Below are 20,672 nucleotides of genomic sequence, written 5' to 3'. Positions count from 1 at the left end.
AGAGAAGAAAGAAGAAAACACTGTGTAGCCACCTACTGGTGGCAGAAGAGATGGCGAAAAGAGGTATATGGGGTCTACGCGTGCTGCAGTCTATGGTGAGAGGAAAAGAGGAGAAAGAGTGTTAGAAAGACAGGGAGGCAGACAAAGAAAGAGAGAGAAAAAGAGAGAGAGAGGGGGGAGAGGCAGAGAGAGAGAGAGACTGGGTAAGTAGGTAAGAGGCTTTTCTCTTCAATCCCCCAGTAACTGTCACTAGCAGTCAGTCAGTCACCTGCAGATGATGTTGTTGAGGGCATCCCTAGCAACAGAGCCTCAGTTTCCCTCAGTCAGTCAGCCTCAGTCAGTGTTTCACACCAACATCAGACACACACTCACCAAGCAGCTGTACTGACTGTTATTGTGACATGTCACAACCTCCTGAGGAGATTTGATCCTTTTAAAGTTGGTCAAGTTTGTCCACCAATATTTTGCAATTAACCAAAACAAAACCACATGATAAATACAAAAAACGAACACACAGATGCACTGGTGTACTTCTATAGAAACACACTTGATAAACACTCACACACACGCACACTCCCATGGAAGAGGTTCTACTTCAAATGGTATCCTGGGATTTGACATTTGTTTGTCGCTTTCAGTTTGGTTTCCTTGAGCACGCACAGCAGACACACACACTCACACGCACATACATACGCAGAATGCACCATGGCAATACCAAGTGTGCAGCACATGATAAAGTTATCTTGGCCCCGCCCCTCCTGTACTCCATCCACACTAGGCCCCCCTCCTTGTGTTTTAATTCCCCCAATCCTCTTTGAGGGAGTGACGTCTGCTGCTGTCAGAAACAGAGTTAAGCTCAGCCAGTTCTAACTGAGGGGACTGGAGAAAGGTCTCTCTGTCTCAGGAGTTTACAGTAGCCTGTCTCACCCACACCTCTGGTTCATCTGACCTAGCTCTGCAGGTCCCCAGGAGGGCTGACGCCCGCCCAGGCTCCCTCTACACTCTCCTTCCTCCAGGGCTTCGACACCAAGCTGACTAGGAGACAGCAGGGGACTTTCAACAGACGCATCTCCTCATCTTGCTCTAAATCTCCCGAGTCCCCCTAGCCCTTGTTCCCCCACCCCTCTCTCTGTGTCTCTCTCTCTCTCTTTCTCTGTGTCTCTCTCTCTCTCTGTGGGTCTCTGTGTCTCTCTCTCTCTCTCTCTCTCTCTCTCTCTCTCTGTGTGTCTCTCTGGGTCTCTCTCTCTCTCTGTGGGTCTCTGTCTCTCTCTCTCTCTCTCTCTCTCTCTCTCTCTGTGTCTCTCTGGGTCTCTCTCTCTCTCTCTGTTTCTCTGTCTCTCACTGACAGAACTCTGGCAGACAGGGAGGCAGGCAAAGACGGCCCACAGATTGAGTCATCTGGAGGACCGGCTCAGGTGTAAGGAAACTGTGATGACAGATCAGATCCATCGTTACGACTAGCAACGTGTTGGAGGGCGTGTGTTTGTTGGAACCCTTCTGGACTGCTGTGATCTGCTGGGGGACTGGACGCAGAGGGGAAGAAGGCACTTCCGGAGGAGATTTGGTTCGCGTGCGAGTGTGACCGCGCGTCTGAGGCAACGGTGACCGTGGAGGCAGGAGCCCTGGATTTTCCCGAGATGGAGGGTCATGGTTATGACCGCTTTGAGGGCGGGGAGAGAGACACCTACCAGATTGACTATCGCAGGATTGTGGGAGAAATGGAGCCGGCCCGGCCCCGCCTCTCGCTCCGCGATGGAGAGCACCCCCACCCCCTGTATGGACCCTTCCCTCACTCCAACCCCCATGGGCATGGGCATGAGACGGCAGCACAGAGATACAACGCTACTCGCGTCCAGGCGGGATATGAACCTGAGAGGTCAGTTTTGAAGGAACAAACACACACACACAGCAGAGAAACCCAGCAACCGACACTCACACAGACACACACACAGACACACACACAGACACTCACACAGACACTCACACAGACACACACACAGACACTCACACAGACACACACACAGACACACACACAGACACTCACACAGACACACAGACAGACACACACATAGACACTCACACAGAAAAAGTTCAACCCACATAAACGTGCTGTGTGTCGGTCAGAGCAGTCTGGCACTAGAAACTGTTGAGCAAAATCCAGTCATCAAGCTAATCAAGTAGCCTTTGCTTGTGAGTTTGTGCTTATGTCGAATAAGCAGTCCCTTCCTTAGTAAGTCAACTGTTGGACGTCTTTCAGTTTGTTTTTCTTGTGTTTTCACTCTTCGCTGATGTTGGCTGGCATCTTATTATAAAGCCCCTGAGCTGCTACCTAGACACAGTGACGTAACCAAATCTGCTTACCTGGCCTATGGTTGTCACTTCCTCTTACAGAGAAGTTTCCATTCACCTGGCTACGTTTTTGCTGCTCATGTTACTCACAGGTGGTTATAGTGTCACAGACCAACAAGGAGTCTATTTACAAACACTTTCCTCAAGTGCATCTTTAGTGCCAGACTGAAAGTAATTTTGCGAAAGTAACCATAGTGTATTATATTTGAACCAAACATGAACAGTAAAAGAGTAATGTTGGCTGCAGGGTGGTACAGGTTGGACTGGGTGTTGTAGTAATGGGGACATGACAATATCAGTTTCATAAGCAGGAGCTTATGTGAGGATACAGAGCGGGATTAACAATGCATCATAGCCATAATCTTTATATTTAAAATTACAAATCCTGGTTGAAAACGACAAGCCCTATGTGTATGTGTGTGTGTGTGTGTGTGTGTGTGTGTGTGTATTGACCGCACAGCATGGCAGACTACCTGATCAGTGGGGGGACAGGGTACGTACCGGAGGACGGACTGACAGCGCAACAACTTTTTGCCATCGGTGACGGACTCACATACAAGTAAGGTCCCTGTAAAACCCCATGTTCTGATGTGTTGAGCCATGTGGAGTTTTACAGTGAACATTCACCGTGAAAGCTGTGAGCCATCAGCTTGCTCTTACAGGGAGGATTATTGTGGGAAGGTCAACTTCGTTAGAGTGATGCCCATATGTAATGTGTACCCAGGACCATGTCACATGGTTGGTGTATCTTCTCTCCTGGAAAGGCTTTCAGGGTGGAAAATGTGAGCGTGGGTGAATTGGTTTTGCAGACTAGGTTGAGTGGATGCAGGATAAACCGTTGGTTAATGGCCGAGGTCAGGTGTGAGTAGGCAGGGGATGTGAGAAGGAAACCATCCAATCTTTTCTCAGAAAATATTACCACTGCTGATGACTGCTTTGTCTGAAGCCGACCTGTTGACTCTTTCGTTGGGGCAGTTGTTGTTGTTGTTGTTGATTCGGAGTTGTCTCTGTGGTTTTTGTTTTCTTGTTGTTTATTTTCCTGCTGCATCTCTGTCCTCTGCTCTTCCCTCACACAGTGACTTCCTGATCCTTCCTGGGTTCATAGACTTCACATCAGATGAAGTAGTGAGTATCCCTGGTTGTGTTTGAGACATGATAGTTTTTGGGCTGCATGTTATGGTCGCTCTGGACCCCATGCTCAGCCTCTCTGAAGACTATGTTCTCTTTCCCAGCTGACTCATGTGTAAAGAACTGTCCTCCTGGCCAATTTACACTGACAGGACCAGAACCATGACATTTGATTTGGTTCAAGGGGACCCAGGCGTGTGTGTGTGCGTGTGTGTATGCATGTGTGTGTGTGTGTGTGTGTGTGTATGCATGTGTGTGTGTGTGTGTGTGTGTGTGTGTGTGTATGCATGTGTGTGTGTGTGTGTGTGTGTGTATGCATGTGTGTGTGTGTGTGCGTGTGTGTATGCATGTGTGTGTGTGTGTGTGTGTGTGTATGCATGCGTGTGTGTATGCGTGTGTGTGTGTGTGTGTAAGCATCAACCAGCTTTTTCTTTGAGCATGTTCATACTTGCATTCAGGATGAAATCTTGTCTTCTGAGACTTACATACATAACAGTGTCTGTGTGTGTGTGTGTGTGTGTGTGTGTGTGTGTGTGTGTGTGTGTGTGTGTGTGTGTGTGTGTGGGTGTGTCTGATTATCGCATTGTGACTCAGCCCTTTTAAGAAATTTACCATATTCTTATATATTCCACAACAATTGATGCAATTTCCTAATTACTGGAGTAAGAACTTCTCAACCTACATTTCAATTTGCTCTCTTTTTTTGTTGTACTCTTGTGATCTCTACAGGGATAATTAATTTCCTGCTGAGGTTACAGGGTTCGTACTATCTGCTAAGCAACGCACACCTGCGTCGCCTAATAATTCTCAGAAACAAATTATGCTAAGCTAGCTCATTGCATAAGCAGACTGACTGGTGGCTTGTCACACTCATAACTGAGTGTGGCATAACTGATGACATCAGCAGAACAGGTCCCTTTTTACTAGTATCCACATGCTTTGGAATTACCACAGCAAATGCATGAAGAGGTGTTTGTCTGCTGTATGTTCATAGGCTACAGGATCAAAACAAATCATTTCCCACAGAGGCACTATGTGTTCAATTATGCAGATCAACAACACAGATCTGGGTGTGTTTGTGTATGTCCCACATGTCATCACCAGGATCTGACCTCGGCCCTGACGAAGAAGATCACCCTGAAGACACCCCTGATCTCCTCCCCCATGGACACTGTCACAGAGTCCTCCATGGCCATTGCTATGGCAGTGAGTGCTGTTTTTCATCAATGTGTCTTTGTCGGTGCCTGTTGTTTAGATGACTGCCTTTTTTATTGTTTGTTGACCCGTTGGTTGTTTCTCAGCTCATGGGCGGGATCGGAATCATCCATCATAACTGCACCGCCGAGTTCCAGGCTAACGAGGTCCGCAGGGTCAAGGTGAGGGAGGGTTATTCAGCCCCTTTGTAGTCGAAATGAGCAGCTGTGTTTCTACACGGTTTGACCTGGGTTTTAATTTTGTCGTCAGAAATTCGAGCAGGGCTTCATCACAGATCCGGTGGTGATGAGTCCTTGTCACACGGTGGGGGACGTGTTCGAGGCCAAGGTACGGCACGGCTTTTCCGGTATCCCCGTTACTGAGACGGGGAAGATGGGCAGCAAGCTGGTGGGTATCATCACCTCGAGAGACATCGACTTCTTGTCCGAGAAGGACCACGATAGACCTCTGGAGGAGGTGAGTTCAGGCCTGTGTGAGTATGTGAGTTTGGTCAAAATGTAGTCACTAAATATCACTGATGATGTGAACCATGTTTGTGATTGAACTATTTTGTTCCAGGCAATGACCAAGAGGGAAGATTTAGTGGTTGCACCGGCTGGTGTTACATTGAAAGAGGCTAATGATATCCTGCAGCGCAGTAAGAAAGGTAGCTGGCACCCAGGTCACAACTCCACTGTCATATCCTCCAGGTCAGGTGATGAAGATTTGGTTCCTGAGCCTGCTGTGTGTGTGTGATTGACAGGTAAGCTGCCCATCGTAAACGACAGCGATGAGCTGGTGGCCATCATCGCCAGGACAGACCTGAAGAAGAACAGAGACTACCCCCTGGCCTCCAAAGACTCACGCAAACAGCTGCTGTGTGGTGCGGCCATCGGCACCAGAGAGGACGACAAATACCGCCTGGAACTGCTCATGCAAGCCGGGGTAGACGTGATTGTCCTGGTGGGTCTGGTTGTCATAAACCCGAGGTTAGGTTGTGGTTGACATGCAATTGATTGACATGCAGAAGAGCCCCTTACAGTAGATCCTCATGATGGTCCTCCAAGATGAAGGGGTCGGTGTTTAGCTTCAGCAGGATGACCAGCTGTGCACTGTGCTTCTCTCAGGACTCGTCACAAGGGAACTCGGTCTATCAGATCAACCTGATCAACTACATCAAACAGAAGTACCCTGAGCTGCAGGTGGTGGGAGGGAACGGTCAGTCTCCCCCCAAGCCCCGCCCCCTCCTCCCCCCTCGTCTCAACCCCCCAATCCCCTTCTCTTCTGCTTGTCCTGCGTGTTACTGTGGTTGCCCACCCAGTCTCCTCTGTCTGTCTGTTCTTTGTGCAGTGGTGACGGCCGCCCAGGCCAAGAACCTGATCGATGCCGGCGTAGACGCCCTAAGAGTGGGCATGGGCTGTGGCTCCATCTGCATCACCCAGGAAGGTATGACACGAGGAGGAGGGGTGAGGAAAGAGAGTCAAAGAGGTGAAACGGGGTACGGAGACGTGGCATGTATGACGCCGAGCCGAGCCGGGCCGTGGGGGACTGATGGCGTCGTGTTCCTTGTCGTCCCGACACAGTGATGGCCTGCGGGCGCCCCCAGGGCACGTCGGTGTACAAGGTGGCCGAGTACGCTCGCCGTTTTGGTGTGCCCGTCATCGCGGACGGAGGAATTCAGACTGTTGGGCACGTGGTGAAAGCTCTGGCCCTCGGAGCATCTACAGGTGTGTGTTTTTGCTTCCGCATGCATGTGTGTGTGTGAGATCGAGAGAGTGACGGAGTAAGCGGGAGTGTACGGATGAAAGAGGCGAAGCTGTGATCTGGCCTCCTTCCGCCTCGCACTTCCTTTTTCTACCCTCATCCAGTGATGATGGGGTCGTTGCTGGCGGCAACCACCGAGGCTCCTGGGGAATATTTCTTTTCGGACGGCGTGCGTCTGAAGAAGTACCGTGGCATGGGCTCCTTGGATGCCATGGAGAAGAACAGCAACAGCCAGAAGCGTTACTTCAGGTAGACATGGAGAGGGGTGTGGTGGGGTAGGGATAGGAGGTTGAGAGGTGGAGGAAGGGAGGGGTGGAGAGGAAGATTCTGCGTAGAAACACCTAGGCATGCAGTTGTACACCTAAAGTATGATATGCTTGGGTAGGGTGCGTGAGCAGTTTTTCTCTGCCTGTGTTGTGTGTGATTAGTGAGGGGGACAAGGTGAAGGTGGCGCAGGGTGTGTCGGGCTCGGTCCAGGACAAAGGCTCCATCCATAAGTTTGCCCCATACCTCATCGCTGGAATTCAACATGGCTGTCAGGACATAGGAGCCAAGAGCCTGTCCATACTGCGGTAAGACTGTGTGTGGGGGTGTTTATGTCTGGGTGTCAGTATGAGTGATAGAGTTGCACTGATGTGTGCGCTCCTCTCCCAGGTCTATGATGTACTCCGGGGAGCTGAAGTTCGAGAAGAGGACCATGTCTGCCCAGGTGGAGGGAGGAGTCCACGGGCTCCACTCGTAAGTCGGACTGACGCTCTGGCGTCCCTTCGCCATCCTGTGCTCTGTGTGATCAGCGATCCACCCTGTGGCCTGTGTCTCTCCTTGTCTGTGTCCTGTCATCCGCTTGGCATGTCTGGTGCTTGTCGTTTCCATGAGGACGGGGTCTCTGTTGGTAGAAGCGGCACCTCAGACGGTTGCCTCTTTGTGTGACGTCAAGTAATCAAGTATAATGACTGTTGATGGTGTCTTCTATAATGCTATTGCAGTTTGTGCACACTTTGAGTGGCCATGATCCCCCTGCCTGTTCTGTACAAGTCTTCATCTATAAATTCAACATCAACATGTGTTGTCTTCTCTCTTCTCCATATAATGCACACTTTATAGATATTCATTTTTGCCATGTAAGTACACCATGTACTCCTATCTGCTTCATTCCGCTACAGCCCATTTGATATTTACAGTTGTCATAACCAGATACTATGATCTGATGTATACGTGTTGTCCCGCAGTTACGAGAAGCGACTATACTGAGGCAGGAAGTAAGGCCAGCGTGCGGGGGGGCCCTAATGTGCCAGCTCCCACAGCAATGAAGAATAATGGACACCTCTGACCAAACTACAACCACCTGATGGTTCAACCAACTGCTCTCTCTTCTATCTTTGGTGTTTTATAGTATTACACGTGCACACACACACACACACATATGCACACACACACACGCACACACACACAGTGCTCTATGAGAGATTGTTCCTGTGTGTGGCTGCCTGTACTGGCACATTGCAGAGAGCCAGTCATGTACAGCAAGAGGGACTGTCTGTGTAAATGGAGAAACTGTTCAGTCTGCACCATGAACGTGGGAGTTGTATGAGCCAGATGAACAGCTGTTCTTAAACAGCCTCTGCTCGTTTAGTTTTGGTCAACCCCCCCCCCCCCCCCTCCCCACCCCCCTTCTCCAAGCCCCAATCCCCAGAGTTCAATGAGAACCTCAGCCCTGTACACTTGTGGGACAGTGAAGCTGTCCACTAGGACAGCTGTGCACAACTCTGGATAGCCTTGCACTGTGAGCTAGGTCTCCACTGTGCCTAGAGGTAGTCTTGTTTATGAAGGTATAGCAGAGATCTCTACAAGAGACAGTAGAGCTTAGGAGATCAAAGATAGGCATTAGCCTTAAAATCAGGGATATGTTAAACCAGAGCGCCTTACAACAGAAAGGTAGTCTAAATACAATTAGTCAACGTCTGTTATTTTATTCTTCATTCTTATGGAAGTGTTGGGAACAAGTGGCAGAATGTGGTTAGTTGACCTATTAGTTTATCCTGAAATTGTATACTGTAACGTATCATTTGTGGATGTTAGGAACATGTTGTGTGCATTGAACTCACTAACGTTTAAGGAATAGGAAATGAAAAAATAAACATTTATGATATAATTATTTGTTTGTTTTTTCTTTGTTGGCTACATTGCATATCATTTAAAGCCAACTTCACTCTCAGGCTTTTAAATCTTAAATACAACATCCTTGTAAAGAGGATGAATAGGTCTGTTAAACTAGTACTTCCATGCTGTGTGTTTTGATAAAGCTTCCATGTTAGTTGGACCTTTATATTTTCAACAGAAAATCTAAAAAATTAATAAAAGTGATATGAAGCTAAAAACGGGATTATGATATTTCTATAATGATCAGGGAGTGACACCTTTAGCACCGTCAAAGAACATTACAAGCGATTACAAAGCACTGCTGAACAGCAACAAACCACTCTCAAAGCATTACGTTACAAGAATAATTGAGTTTGTTGGAAATGTAGGCTTTTGAGTAAAAACATTCACAAAGCAGGCAAATTCACCTTTGACCTCTGAGTTTGTACTGTAAGTGCAGTTTTTTTATTTTTATTAGAGTTATGAATGTACAGAACTGTTAAATAAAAACAGTGGTTTTACACTTAAACATCCTATATTTATTCTTACCGAAATATCCATTATGTCCCCTTTTGTATAGCATTTATGAGACCATTTTAAATCTTAGTGTAGCATATTATTTACAGAGCATTTTGTATGGCATCTAACAGGCACAGCAGCAGTATGCATGTTTTACTAAAGCAATTAGAAAATAACCTGATTTGTTTTAGCAACAACACAAATGATAAAATCTGCACATCATAACAGCAGTATATATAGCACTGGATGCATCCCGTATTGTAAAGATAGTTCTTGCAGAAATTTGGCAGTTCAATCCAGTACACTATTTCCATGGCATAATGCCCATGTTTCTCCAGTAGATGGCACTACAGCATCACTTGTGTTACAGAAAGCAGTCTGTGCAGCTTTAACAGACTGCAGAGAGGGTGGGAACAGGCCCCCACGCCTTGCTCCTCGGCTGTGTGTCATCTGGCTGCAGGCTTGAAGAAAAGGCCCCAAAGGATCTTGGGGGTATTGCATTTCTGTTTTGGCACCCAACTCGTACCGGTAATTTTATTCTATAAAATCTATTCAATAAAATTCTATATATTCAAGTCAAAATATCCCGAAACATCCACCAGATAAAACCCTGCCATTATTGCAAGTGTTTCATTTGTTTTAATTTTATGTTATTAGGTTGTAAGCTTTTGTTTGCTTCACTAATGTGAAGGTGTCAGGTGGCTGAGCGGTGAGGGAGTCGGGCTAGTAATCTGAAGGTTGCCAGTTCGATTCCCGGCTGTGTCAAATGACGTTGTGTCCTTGGGCAAGGCAATTCACCCTACTTGCCTCGGGGGGAATGTCCCTGTACTTACTGTAATTGTAACTGTAGTTTGAGTGTGTCAGTATAGAATCTATAGACATAAAATGGTGCTAATGGCTCTAATGTATAATTCTCTAAAAGGCTTTATATGACTGGTGATCAATAGAAAGAAAGCCACATGGGGACAAACCTTCAACATCAAATGATGTTTCAGTTACAAACCCAGAATTTAATTTTGCAGACTCACAATCGATCTCGGTTGTTTTTGGAAATAGCTAGCACTACTATAACATGATTCGGCTTGTCTCAAGTTTCACTGAGGCATTTCATCTACTGCATTAATAAATATTCATGAGAAAATCCTCAACTTTTCACCAGAAAGATTTATAGTGAAATTGGCTAATTTCGTTACCATTAAAATCTAACTTCCTATAGGTCAATAGTATCACTACACACGCTCAGAGAGTCTATCTGTCGACACACGTTGATGAACTCTGCCTGGACAGCCAGGTCTTGTTCCAGCTGCCTGCTCTCGCTCAGGTGCTCGGTCCCCTCGAGTCTGCCCTCCCCCCGGCTGTACTGGGAGGCCGAGCTCAGGGTCCGGTAGCGCCTGTGGTGCGGCATGTGGGGGATGGCCCGTGGCAGGCTGCTCTGGGGGAGGTGCTGCCCCCTGGTGGCTCGGGGACAGAAACGACTCTTCACTTTATCAATGGGACTAGAACACAGTCCCTGGGATGAACTGCTCAGAGAAGCCTGGCCCACAGAGCTGGCATTACTTCCCTTCCATCCACAGGGCTCAGGGGATCCCGGAGTTCTGTTGTGGTCTGGCTGAGGGAGCCGCGACTGGGACATGGAGTCATCCTGGTCCACGTCTCCACAGGAGGAGGTGCGGTAGAGGGGACTACTGGCCGAGTGTCTGCCTGGGTATGAGTCTCCCTGGCTGGGGGAGGTTAGGGAGAGGCTGGAGGAGGCATGGAACAGTCTAGGAGGGCTGAAAAGACTGTGGGGGAAGAGAGTTTCACTGAACAGGGCTTGGTCTATGCTGCGGGACAGGTTTATGGGAGAAGGGGGACGCAGGTCCACAGTAGAGTCACTGTAAAGAGTGACATTGTCCAGGGAGAAGTGCGAATCAACCCCATCTCTGGGTCTTCCTGGGGGGCTGGGAGGGTTGGGGAGGAGTGGGGGTATGGAGCTCCTGGTGTGGCTGGGATTGGAGGGCAAGCCTGGCCCATTCTGAGGGGGGTCCACCAGCGAGTAGAGAGGCAGGTCTTCTGACGGGCTCTTAGTGATGACTTCACAGACCACCAGCTTGTCCTGCTGGGACAGGGCCCAAGGGTAGTGTGGAGGGAGGTTGGGGGACTTGTTCTCCGCCTGAGGAGAGAGATTGGGCCCTGTGGAGGGGGAGACACAGGGCAGTCGAGACCAGGACCCCGGTCGAGGGTTCGATCTAGTCCTGGAGGAAGAGCTAGTGTGACATAAAAGAGGCTGTGCCCCAATGAGCGACAGGGACAGACACACCCCCACCTCGCAGAGTCTGCAGCCCATCTGGTATCCCCACCAGGGCCAGGGCTGGAACCCCGCCCCCGCACTGACCCCACCCAGTCCCAGGGCATGCAGTATCCCATACAGCTGCAGCCCTCCGCACCCCATCAAACAGAGGGCGGCCCCCACCCCCGCCCCCGCCGCCTTACCCCACTCCCCCACCTCCGCGAATGGACACCTGGCGGGTGGGCCAATGTCGGGAGACCCCCCTTCCTCGCCGGTGTCCCTCAGCTGGTAGATGTGCGTGTTGTCGGCCCGTACGTGGCAGTAGAAGAGGAGGTAGGAGCAGGAGAGGAGGAGGCACAGGGACACAAACAGGCCCTGGGGGAGCAGGAGCAGGACAGGGAGGCTGGGGAGGAGCTGCAGGAGGCCCACACAGCCCAGGGAGGCACCGAAGTGAAGCAGGGAGAGGCCGAGCAACAGACAGGGCCGAGGCGGGGTCGACAGAGTGACAGACAGGGAGAAACGGAGGGAGAGGCGCATGCGCGAACGCTGAGAAAGGAGGATGAAGGAGAGAGAGAAGGCGGAGGTGAGGCAGGCTAGCGGGAGCTCAGACAGAAGAAGAGAGCCCAGGAGAGGAAGGCGGTCCTGGTGACTGTAGGCGTCATAGAGGAGAGAAAAAGCTCGGACTCCCCCAGTGGCCAGGAGGAGCAGGTGCAAGACGGTGAAATAGGGGCTGCCGGCGGGGCAACGCAGAGGCAAGCCTAATAAGCAGAGGACAGAGATCAGACCAAACCCAGCGAACACAGAACCCAAGCCATAGACGTGAGCCTCCCAGGCCAGTCCCCATGTGGCCATGGCAGAGTTCCAATCAGAATACAGAGGCACAAAGAGAGGAGGGATCAAAACCAGAGAAGGACGTAGGGATTGCTTGGAGGTGATGTCGTCTGGGTCCACTGGGCTCAGGGGTTGGTCAGACGTGTTGCTGGGTGGGGTTAGGGAGCTCACGTTCCAGTCAGGCGAAACAGATGTCTCATTGGTTTCTGGGTCCCACCACTCCTCATTTGAAGACCTACCTGTGAAACCAAGACAAAGATGGTGGAAATGTGTGTGAGATCCTGACCTTAGCAGAGAACAGAAGACCCTTGTGAATGAGCGAGTGTTTCAGTGTGAATACTTCCAATAACAGCTAAGCCACCGAACATTCAGCCCTGGTAACATATCCTGATCTCTGGACGTGTGTTTATCTCCACAGGTCCATCCAACCAAATCTGCTTTCCGCCAGTGTTTATCTTAAGTATCTTACATTGTCATGAACTGGGCAATCAGCATGCTCTGATAGATTGTTGGATTGTTATATACATGATCGGCATGGCAACTAATTGCCATCAGTAATGTGGTTGATTGATTCGTGGTTCCTCCAGTTGGCTCTGATTGGATGGCCCTTAGCCCACTTTCCATCTGGATAATAAAGCTTTCACACACTTACACAAGGTACAGAGGACGGATTGGTGGAGTGTCCTAAAACTATTACCATGCATGCATGCCATTGAATATGAAGGCAAGAGAGAGGAAGAAAGAGAGACTGAATTGTATGACATGAGTTTATCCATTATAGAATAACTGGCTTGGAACTGGGAATCTCTAACTGGGTCAAACAGAGAGAGAGAGAGAGAGAGAGAGAGAGAGAGAGAGAGAGAGAGAGAGAGAGAGACAGAGAGAGAGAGAGAGAAGAGGGACAGAGAGAGAGGGGGGAGGGGGAGTGTATGGATAGATTAGGTTGTATTGACCTTTTTGCTGCACTGAACTATTTTTCATTCTACATTATTTCTAACATGACATGATGCTTTGCATGTGTGCTAACGTATTTCATTGTAGCACATCATCCTTGCGTAACAGATGTATACAAATACCCATAGCAGACCCCATACCTAAGTCTAGTGTGACACTATTGAGTCTGTGTGTGTATAAGCATTTGTGTGCCTGTCTATCTGGTTGGTGAAGTGGGGGAAGGGGGGTATGACAGACAGACAGACTGTCTGACTGTCAGAGGTGGGAGATCGTCTAACCCAGCTCTGTCATGTAGTCCACCCCCTCAGACCTCTTCAACCCTGCGTGACTCTGAATGTACCTCTCATCCTGCTTCCAGAATCACTGGCCTCCTGTCTGTCATGTCAGGCCTTCATATTGTGGAAGATTGTGGCCGACCCCTCCCACCCTGGCCACTCCCTGTTCCAGCTACTCCCCTCCGGCAGAAGGCTGCGGTCCATCAGGACCAAAACATCACGCCATAAGAACAGTTTCTTTCCATCTGCTACTGGCCTCTTCAACAAGGCCAAGGACTCCCATTGACATTCATTCATTATTTAACCCAGTATCTGATTGCACTATTGTACTATGTTGACCACTCATGCTGCTCATTCTTATTCTTCTTTTTATATATATTTTATTTTATATTTAAATTGTTTTAGTCTTAGATTGTATAGTTCTTAGGAATAGTTAAACTTCTGGACCTTTACTTAATTTAAGATTCGTATATGTTTTGTGTTTGCACCTCCCTGCCACAGTAAATTCCGTGTTTGTATAACATACATGGCGAATAAACCGAATTCTGATTCTGATATGTGTGTTTTTATGCACGGTCTGACAGGACATCTGAGAGGACCGCAGTATACTACATAGTACAAGAACTGTAACTGCTTCCTGTTATGTAGGGCACAGGAGGAGCTGTGAGGAAGAGATGGGGAGATCGAAAAAAGAGATGAAGAGAAAAGGGAAAGTGAAAAAGGGGATAGAGAGAGGAGATCCTGGTAACTGTATTGCAAACTGCTCTATGAATGTAAAACAGTTGTACTTGCCAGCAAAATACATATCACACACACTGCAGTACAAAACAGCACAATAGCTCTGTGTTGTTTACTGCTATTTTCCAGAAACCAACTTCAAACAGAAACCAGACAAGCTCTGCGGTTTCCATAAAAAGCCTCATAGAATCATCGTCCATCATTTAAAGATATGGAGGCAGGGGAAAAGAGGTTGTTAAACTGGGCCAGTGCTTCCACAGATGGGGGAGGGGGGTGGTGGTGGTGGAGAGTACCATACCTTTTTCTTTCCCTGTGCTGATACTGCCCGTGTTTGAAAAGTCCTTCGTAAAGTTCATGAATCCCTTTCCAGTGTCCTCTACCGTGGGTGCTGCGGCCCCCGGCTCCTCTGTTAGGCTGTCTGATTGGTCAACAGGTGGTTTAGCCCTGTCTGTCGTTGGAGGGGTAAGGATGAGGGGCTTGGAGGGAGCAGGAGTGGGCGGGCCTTCCCTTGACTGTCCAGTTGATGGTAAAAGGGAGGAGTTTGGGTTTGGGGTCGTCCCTGTCTGGACCAGGCTGGAAGGAAGGAGTGATGAAGAACTACCGGTGACCTCTCTCTGCATGACTGGGAGAGTCCAAGAGTTTTGTCCTAATATGCCCGTGGTATTGCTCTTAGTTGTCCCATGTCTGGGTGCTTGAGTAAAGTGGGGTTCCCTGTCCCTGGATAAAGTCCCTGGTGGAGGATGGGAATCTGTCTGTGAGGTCATACCTTCGTCTGTGGAACCGGGAACTTGTGGTGGTCTTCCACCAGGAAAGGAGCTAGTTGGCCACTCTGAGATATCTGCCATATCAGCATATTCACCAATAATTCCTCTGAACTCATCTGTGGCATCCTTCCAGATAAAATCCTCTGAGGTTGGTGTCAACCAACCCATAGGCACTGGCAGAGAGTCCACCATTTTGGTTCTCACTGGGAGAACTACAGAAGCCTGCGTGGTCCACACTGGGGGGTTTAACATTCCGGCAAGATTGTCTTCCTCTGCATCAGTGATTTGCAGTGGTGTGTCTGTGGCACCCTCTCTAGTGAGGGCCAGAGCAGGGTGGGCGAGGGAGAGCAGAAGAGACCATGTCCACAGGGCAGTCATGGTGGAGGAGCTGGACACAACACTGAACAGTTACATGTTGTGTGTGGATGTCATTTTCCTATTACATGGTGGCCTCAGGTCCACCTCAGGTGAACATGTCTGGTTCAGCTCATCTGGGGGGGGGGGAACTGAGATCAGGAATTTGTCCACTTTATCCCCAACCATGCTACAATGTTCCAATACCTCTCAAATATACAACTACATACATTTTTTGTCTTGCAAAACACACACACAGCAGGCTAGAATTCAGCAATGCATGGTAAATAATTCATTTCTACCATCTTCTGTCCTCTCTCTTACTTCTCTCTTACACTCTTTTTTTCTGGTCTGTTTGAGAGCTCCTCCTGTCTCATAAATCCCCCCACATTGCCGCAGTCTGCTGTCTCTCTCTCACATGCCGCTGTGCACATTGCTGCTGTAATTCTCGGCCGTGCTGCGTTCTCTTGTACTCACTGTGGAAAGCGTCGCTCCCTCTCCATCGTCCGACGTCAGGCACATGGGACAGACTCCCACCAGTCAACAAGTCCAGCACTGCCGCTGCAAAGACCCAGCAGCCCCTTTGAGCCTCGATCCAACCTCCTCCTCTTTTCAACAGCAGGGTAACAGTCCTACTGAGTATCTCCCACCTCTCTGTCTCTCTCTCTCTCCTGCTCCGTCTCTCTTTCTCCTTACACCTCACTGAGCAAATTATTCATCAGAAAGGGGAGAGGGCTGGTGTTATGGGATGGTTCAAAAAAATGGATTGTGCACGCACCCACGCACGCAGCCATCCACACACAAACGGACACAGTGGAGAACACTAGCCGATGTCACCGAGAACAAATGAGCCTCATTGGCTAGTGGGTGGTACACAACGCTGAGCTAAGATCAGATCAATAAATAGTATTTGAAGGGGGAGGGGTCCTTTAAAGGTTGTACAAACCAAGACACAGTGCTAGAAGCACTATACTGTAATAATATACATTATGAAATAGTATAGAGAGGAATTGCATAAATCTCAGCATGTAACATACAGAAACATAGCAATATAGTACTTTTAGGCTATAGAGCTTTATATTTCTGTGCTTCAGTTGATTTTGGAGCTTATTTGGTAGAAACCTTTGCCACACTGGACAGTGTGTAGTTAGTGTGTATTAAAAGACAGAGTGTGTGTTTCAGCTCTTGTTAACATGATATTCTAATGAGTGAGGCAATGTCGCCGATTGCCATTCACATGACTCTATCCCTGTCGGTGATGGGTCATCACTGATGGCCTGCTACAGCAACATCTTGCTGTAGCAGGGGGGGGGGGGGCAACATCTTGCTGTAGCAAGATGTTGCCGCCCCCCCCCCCCCCCACACACACACACACACACACACACACACACACACACACACACTCCTCCTCCTCCTCAGTCCTAATCTTCTCCACATCTCCTCACATCTATGCTCAACCTGCTGTCACCACTACCACCACCACTCTGCCCCCTCCCATGTTGTCAAGACTGATGGCTGTTCAACTCCCAGTGGGGGAAGTCCAGACCCATGTCCTAATTCAATTCCTTATTGGCTGCCTCTAAAATAGATGCTGTTCCACATTTCGTTTAAAGGCTGCGCAGAGTAAAGTATGAGGCATTAAAACTGATTGGTTACATATTTTCCATTCAAATGTGCCTGTGCATTATCAATGAAAAGGATGAGGAACCAATCATTATACTTGACTTCAATAAAGTGCAGTGTGTACTCGGCGGCAACGAAAAGATTGGTTTATTGTTTAAACTTAAATTTCTCCATAATTTCTGAGAGAAGAGAACTCCAGTCTGGCTCTGGTTGAACCCTGGCTGTCTGATGACAGCACAGGAAGGCATCAACCCAGCGGAACTGAAGAGTCCAGAGAGGAACAATACCTGGTCAAACAAATGAGCTCAGCTCTGTGCATGGCCAACCACCCCCACATCTCACTGGCTACACACACACACACACACACACACACACACACACACACACACACACACACACACACACACACACACACACACACAGACACACACACACACACACACACACACACACAAGCCTAGCTGGCCTCTGTTTTTACAAGTCACCCCCATGCCCATAACATAAAGTACATGTTACGAAATGTGTTTGTGCTCGTTTCCAGGCTATTCATAGTTGCATGACGAACAACCACCAGAGAAGAGCACATAGTCTTTCCCTGTTCTAGGGAAAGACTATGTGCTCAATAAATTATACGAGCACCACATGCTCGTATAATTTATTTTGCGTCGTAAAATCGAAAAGCGCAACAACATTAGAATGTGAAAAGGGCCAAGCTCAACTCAGTGATCAGTTATTAACAAGATAATTAAAGGTAGGTATCCATTATATTATTGATAATAATATAATTCTCTAGCTCTATATGTATAGAGAGCAGCACGTCGCTTATTTTGAGTGATAAAGCATTGTAGGCTACATTGCATAACGCGGGGGCGGGCCAAAGTTGTTTGATGCCTGGTGTTCATGGGGGAAGTTCGACCTAACTAAGTAACTATAACCAATAGTGTAACTCGCTTTCCATGTCAATATGCACGTAGATTTTAGCATACCGATTACATTCGTACTTAATTGTCACTTTTAATCGTGATTGATTTCAGAATAGTAAGTCTTAACTCGAACATTGTGACTAGTAGCCTACTACTATCAGCGTTGTGGCAAGTAGTGATCTGGAATAGTTAGGTTTATTTAGGTTTAGGATCAATTGTGGCTGTTGCTGTAGTTTTCCCTTGCATTTGTTATTTTCGACAAAATCAAGAGTAGGCTGCTTGACAAGTTGATTTGTTGTGATATACCTACTGTAACCTCATCAAACATTTCAATGGCGTTTAGCCTACTAATTATGGCGCGGATAATTGAGCTACCATGCAATTAAAGCTTTCAAAGTTCCATGCTTAGATTTAAACGCAGATAAGAGCGTCTGCTAAATGACTGAATGTTAAAAATGTTCTGCTTTCTTCCATTTTATTCATGAGAGCATAGTTTTCCCAGCGTCTTTGAATCCACCCTTTCCAACTGGCTCCCTGACCTCCGGTGAAGGACGTCTAGCTGTCACCATGCTACCCCGGGTCATCAGTAGTGGGGTCACTGTTCACCGCATCAGCAAGAACATCACCTTCTACCTAAACGAGACGGCTGCCCTTGAACCTACCGGAATTCCAGCCCCTGTCAAAGCTAAACCTCTCCTTCTGATGCTGCCGTGGTTGGGGTCTCAACCCCATGCTGTGGCCAAGTACTGTGACATCTACTTCCGCACTGGCTTTGATGTGCTGGTTGTGGAGAGTGAGGTGAGCAGGCATTGTGACTCATTTTGGGCAAGTTACTCAGGAAGGATAATAATTTACTTTTTACTCACTACTTAAAAGTATTACAATTGCTGTACATATTAATTGGTATCAAAAGAAAAGCACTCAGTCGCAATATTATGTTACTTTAGCAACTTGCTTTCAAAAAGCAAGTTGAAAAAAAATAAATAAAGTGACGCAACCTGTTTAGACAGCTCATTTTAGAACTTAATCCACTTCACTAGAACAATAATTTACTTTATATGAGGTCAACAATCACCTTAACTGCAAACACTGCAGCCTCTCAAAACACCACATTTAGGCTTACATTGTTGTGTCAAGATTCTTGTTTGGTTATTTCTGATCGGACATATCAAGCAAAGTCCTAATCTTCAGAAGGGAAACAATGATTGTATCTCATTAGCAGAAACTTCACAAACCTTTAGACAGTTTGTTCCTTCTAGTGAGCACCAATCTCCTAAGCTTCTCCACAGGTGCGCTCAATGGGGTCAGTGATGTACTTCATGTAAAGAAGTTATAGATCTGGTTCAGTGTCTCAACCTCGTACACCCCCACAGTGGCTACCAATCTGCCATGCATTCCATCTTAATCTGAATTTCAATCTCAAATGTGCCTGCCTCTGATTCTTATATTTGGCTTTGTTGCGCTCCAAAGTTAAACTTCTGATCCAGTGAACCATTACACCCAGAAAACATGTATTAGCTGTCCAGATGAGCCGAGGTGAAAGTTTACCTCTCCGAGTGTACTTCCAATTAGATCCCATCACCGCATATTCTCTCGTGGTAGCAAGCAAACGTCTTTCTTTGAGGCAGCTTGACATAGCTCTTTGTCAGTTTTTCTTCTCCTCGACAACACCCCAATGACAAGCTTCTTCAGACCTTGTCCACTTATCGTCTCTCTCCACCGCTGTGTACTGCTCTGAAATCCAGTCTGTTGTTTTTCTGATCTCTTCATCCAAACAAGTTCATCCATGCCATCACTGAGTTTCCCAATATCTCTCTGTACCTTAACTCCTTGCCTTCAGGTGAGTCTGTTCCTGTGGCCTCGATGGGGGCTGGACTATGGAGCACGGGTGCTAGACGTGCTTCAAAGTGAGCAGTTTGTTTCACGCCCCCTGCTCGTGCATGCCTTTTCCATAGGCGCTTACACATTTACCCAGCTGCTGGTGCACGTGTCCCAGGACACGCTAAAGTATCAGGAACTCACCCAGAGGATTAGGGGCCACATCTACGACAGCCTGGTGATGGGCTCTCTGGAGAGAATGGCGATTGGTGAGTTTGTCTGGACAGCAGGCCTTAATGTGTAGACATTCAAGGGGAAGGTGGTTTAGAGTTATGTCTATAACTGTAGTGCTTTGGTTTCAACTAATTACTGAATTTCAAACCTCTGAAGTGTTTGTTCCAACATTTGTACTCCTTATCTCAGGCCTAGGTAAGAACATATTCCCTCGCTTCGAGTACCTAGTGAAACACGGCAGTATGCTTTACTTTTGGGCCTTCAAACAGCACACGGTAGCATACTTCAACAAAAGCATTGACATATTCTGGAACAATCCGGTCACCGCGCCAGCCCTGTTCTACTTCTGTGAGAACGATGTGCTGTGCGACCCGCGGGGAATGGAAGAGATCAGTGCCTTCTGGAGGAAACGAGGAATGAGTGTCACAGAGAAGAAATGGGAGGATTCGACACATGCAGGCCACCTTCGGCGACACCCCAAGGAGTACTTGTCCACCCTGGAGAAATTCCTCCAGTTTCTTAGTTTGGCTCCACTGAGGGCCAAGATGTAACAGAAGGGCACAGGACTCCAAAGAAACCTCTTTTGAGCGACAAAGTGTTACAGTGGACCTCCAAATATAAACCAAAAGTTTGACCTGGAAAACATCTGCAATACTGACTGTTTTGTAAATGACGTCACGTTTGCCTTACATGTTTCATACATAATTAAAATGTAACGTAATTAAAAATAAAACCTAACGTATTTAAAAAGAACCTATGCTAGAGCATGAATGTACAAAAGCAATGGCAATTTGTT

At 47.8% G+C, this 20,672-nt stretch overlaps 3 protein-coding genes and 1 long non-coding RNA gene across 7 annotated transcripts; 2 read left to right on the top strand and 2 right to left on the bottom strand.

Moving 5' to 3' along the window:
• Nucleotides 1-35: 35 nt before the first annotated feature.
• Nucleotides 36-673, bottom strand: LOC134021733 (uncharacterized). Its single transcript, XR_009930549.1, has 2 exons — nt 569-673; nt 36-90 (listed from the first exon to the last, which is right to left on the bottom strand). It is a non-coding gene; the product is annotated as an uncharacterized LOC134021733 (long non-coding RNA).
• Nucleotides 674-1,378: 705 nt separating this feature from the next.
• LOC134021484 (inosine-5'-monophosphate dehydrogenase 1a) lies at nt 1,379-8,588 on the top strand. Of its 2 annotated transcripts, none has more exons than XM_062462374.1 (16): nt 1,379-1,876; nt 2,810-2,908; nt 3,426-3,474; nt 4,582-4,683; nt 4,779-4,853; nt 4,942-5,148; nt 5,251-5,338; nt 5,435-5,634; nt 5,799-5,889; nt 6,022-6,117; nt 6,255-6,398; nt 6,540-6,684; nt 6,864-7,007; nt 7,090-7,173; nt 7,540-7,556; nt 7,665-8,588. In XM_062462374.1, exons 1-16 carry the CDS (start codon nt 1,638-1,640, stop codon nt 7,763-7,765), a joined length of 1,881 nt encoding a protein of 626 aa, XP_062318358.1. In that variant the 5' UTR covers nt 1,379-1,637; the 3' UTR covers nt 7,766-8,588. The 2 variants fall into 2 exon arrangements, with proteins under 2 accessions (XP_062318358.1, XP_062318357.1); XM_062462373.1 differs by having other exon boundaries at nt 6,022-6,159.
• A 386-nt stretch (nt 8,589-8,974) lies between these two features.
• On the bottom strand, nt 8,975-16,559 carry LOC134021483 (proline-rich transmembrane protein 4-like). The gene is made up of 3 exons (XM_062462372.1): nt 15,756-16,559; nt 14,459-15,415; nt 8,975-12,432 (listed from the first exon to the last, which is right to left on the bottom strand). Exons 2-3 carry the CDS (start codon nt 15,300-15,302, stop codon nt 10,304-10,306), a joined length of 2,973 nt encoding a protein of 990 aa, XP_062318356.1. The 5' UTR covers nt 15,303-15,415; nt 15,756-16,559; the 3' UTR covers nt 8,975-10,303.
• Nucleotides 16,560-17,544: 985 nt separating this feature from the next.
• Nucleotides 17,545-20,601, top strand: si:dkey-5i3.5 (uncharacterized protein LOC565091 homolog). 3 transcript variants are annotated; one of them, XM_062462370.1, is made up of 4 exons: nt 17,545-17,652; nt 18,318-18,622; nt 19,665-19,911; nt 20,066-20,601. In XM_062462370.1, exons 2-4 carry the CDS (start codon nt 18,392-18,394, stop codon nt 20,425-20,427), a joined length of 840 nt encoding a protein of 279 aa, XP_062318354.1. In that variant the 5' UTR covers nt 17,545-17,652; nt 18,318-18,391; the 3' UTR covers nt 20,428-20,601. The 3 variants fall into 3 exon arrangements, with proteins under 3 accessions (XP_062318354.1, XP_062318352.1, XP_062318353.1); XM_062462368.1 differs by having other exon boundaries at nt 18,311-18,622; XM_062462369.1 differs by lacking the exon at nt 17,545-17,652 and adding an exon at nt 17,737-17,825 and having other exon boundaries at nt 18,311-18,622.
• The last annotated feature ends 71 nt before the right edge of the window (nt 20,602-20,672 follow it).

The sequence above is a fragment of the Osmerus eperlanus genome, chromosome 5 (assembly GCF_963692335.1).
Source record: "Osmerus eperlanus chromosome 5, fOsmEpe2.1, whole genome shotgun sequence".
In the NCBI taxonomy this organism is placed as follows: Eukaryota; Metazoa; Chordata; class Actinopteri; order Osmeriformes; family Osmeridae; genus Osmerus; species Osmerus eperlanus.
The sequence above is the reverse complement of the archived record's forward strand: the minus strand, read 5'-3'. Positions and strand labels throughout refer to the sequence as shown.

Excerpts from the sequence above, each read along its gene's own strand:
- LOC134021484 (XM_062462373.1), top strand. The coding sequence starts at position 1,638 with ATGGAGGGTCATGGTTATGACCGCTTTGAGGGCGGGGAGAGAGACACC. Across the intron at positions 4,854-4,941 it reads ACGAGGTCCGCAGGGTCAAG|AAATTCGAGCAGGGCTTCAT; the intron begins GTGAGGGAGGGT and ends TTTTGTCGTCAG. Across the intron at positions 6,399-6,539 it reads GGCCCTCGGAGCATCTACAG|TGATGATGGGGTCGTTGCTG; the intron begins GTGTGTGTTTTT and ends ACCCTCATCCAG.
- LOC134021483 (XM_062462372.1), bottom strand. The coding sequence starts at position 15,302 with ATGACTGCCCTGTGGACATGGTCTCTTCTGCTCTCCCTCGCCCACCCT. Across the intron at positions 12,433-14,458 it reads CAGCACAGGGAAAGAAAAAG|GTAGGTCTTCAAATGAGGAG; the intron begins GTATGGTACTCT and ends TTGGTTTCACAG.
- si:dkey-5i3.5 (XM_062462370.1), top strand. The coding sequence starts at position 18,392 with ATGCTACCCCGGGTCATCAGTAGTGGGGTCACTGTTCACCGCATCAGC. Across the intron at positions 18,623-19,664 it reads TGCTGGTTGTGGAGAGTGAG|GTGAGTCTGTTCCTGTGGCC; the intron begins GTGAGCAGGCAT and ends CCTTGCCTTCAG. Across the intron at positions 19,912-20,065 it reads TCTGGAGAGAATGGCGATTG|GCCTAGGTAAGAACATATTC; the intron begins GTGAGTTTGTCT and ends TCCTTATCTCAG.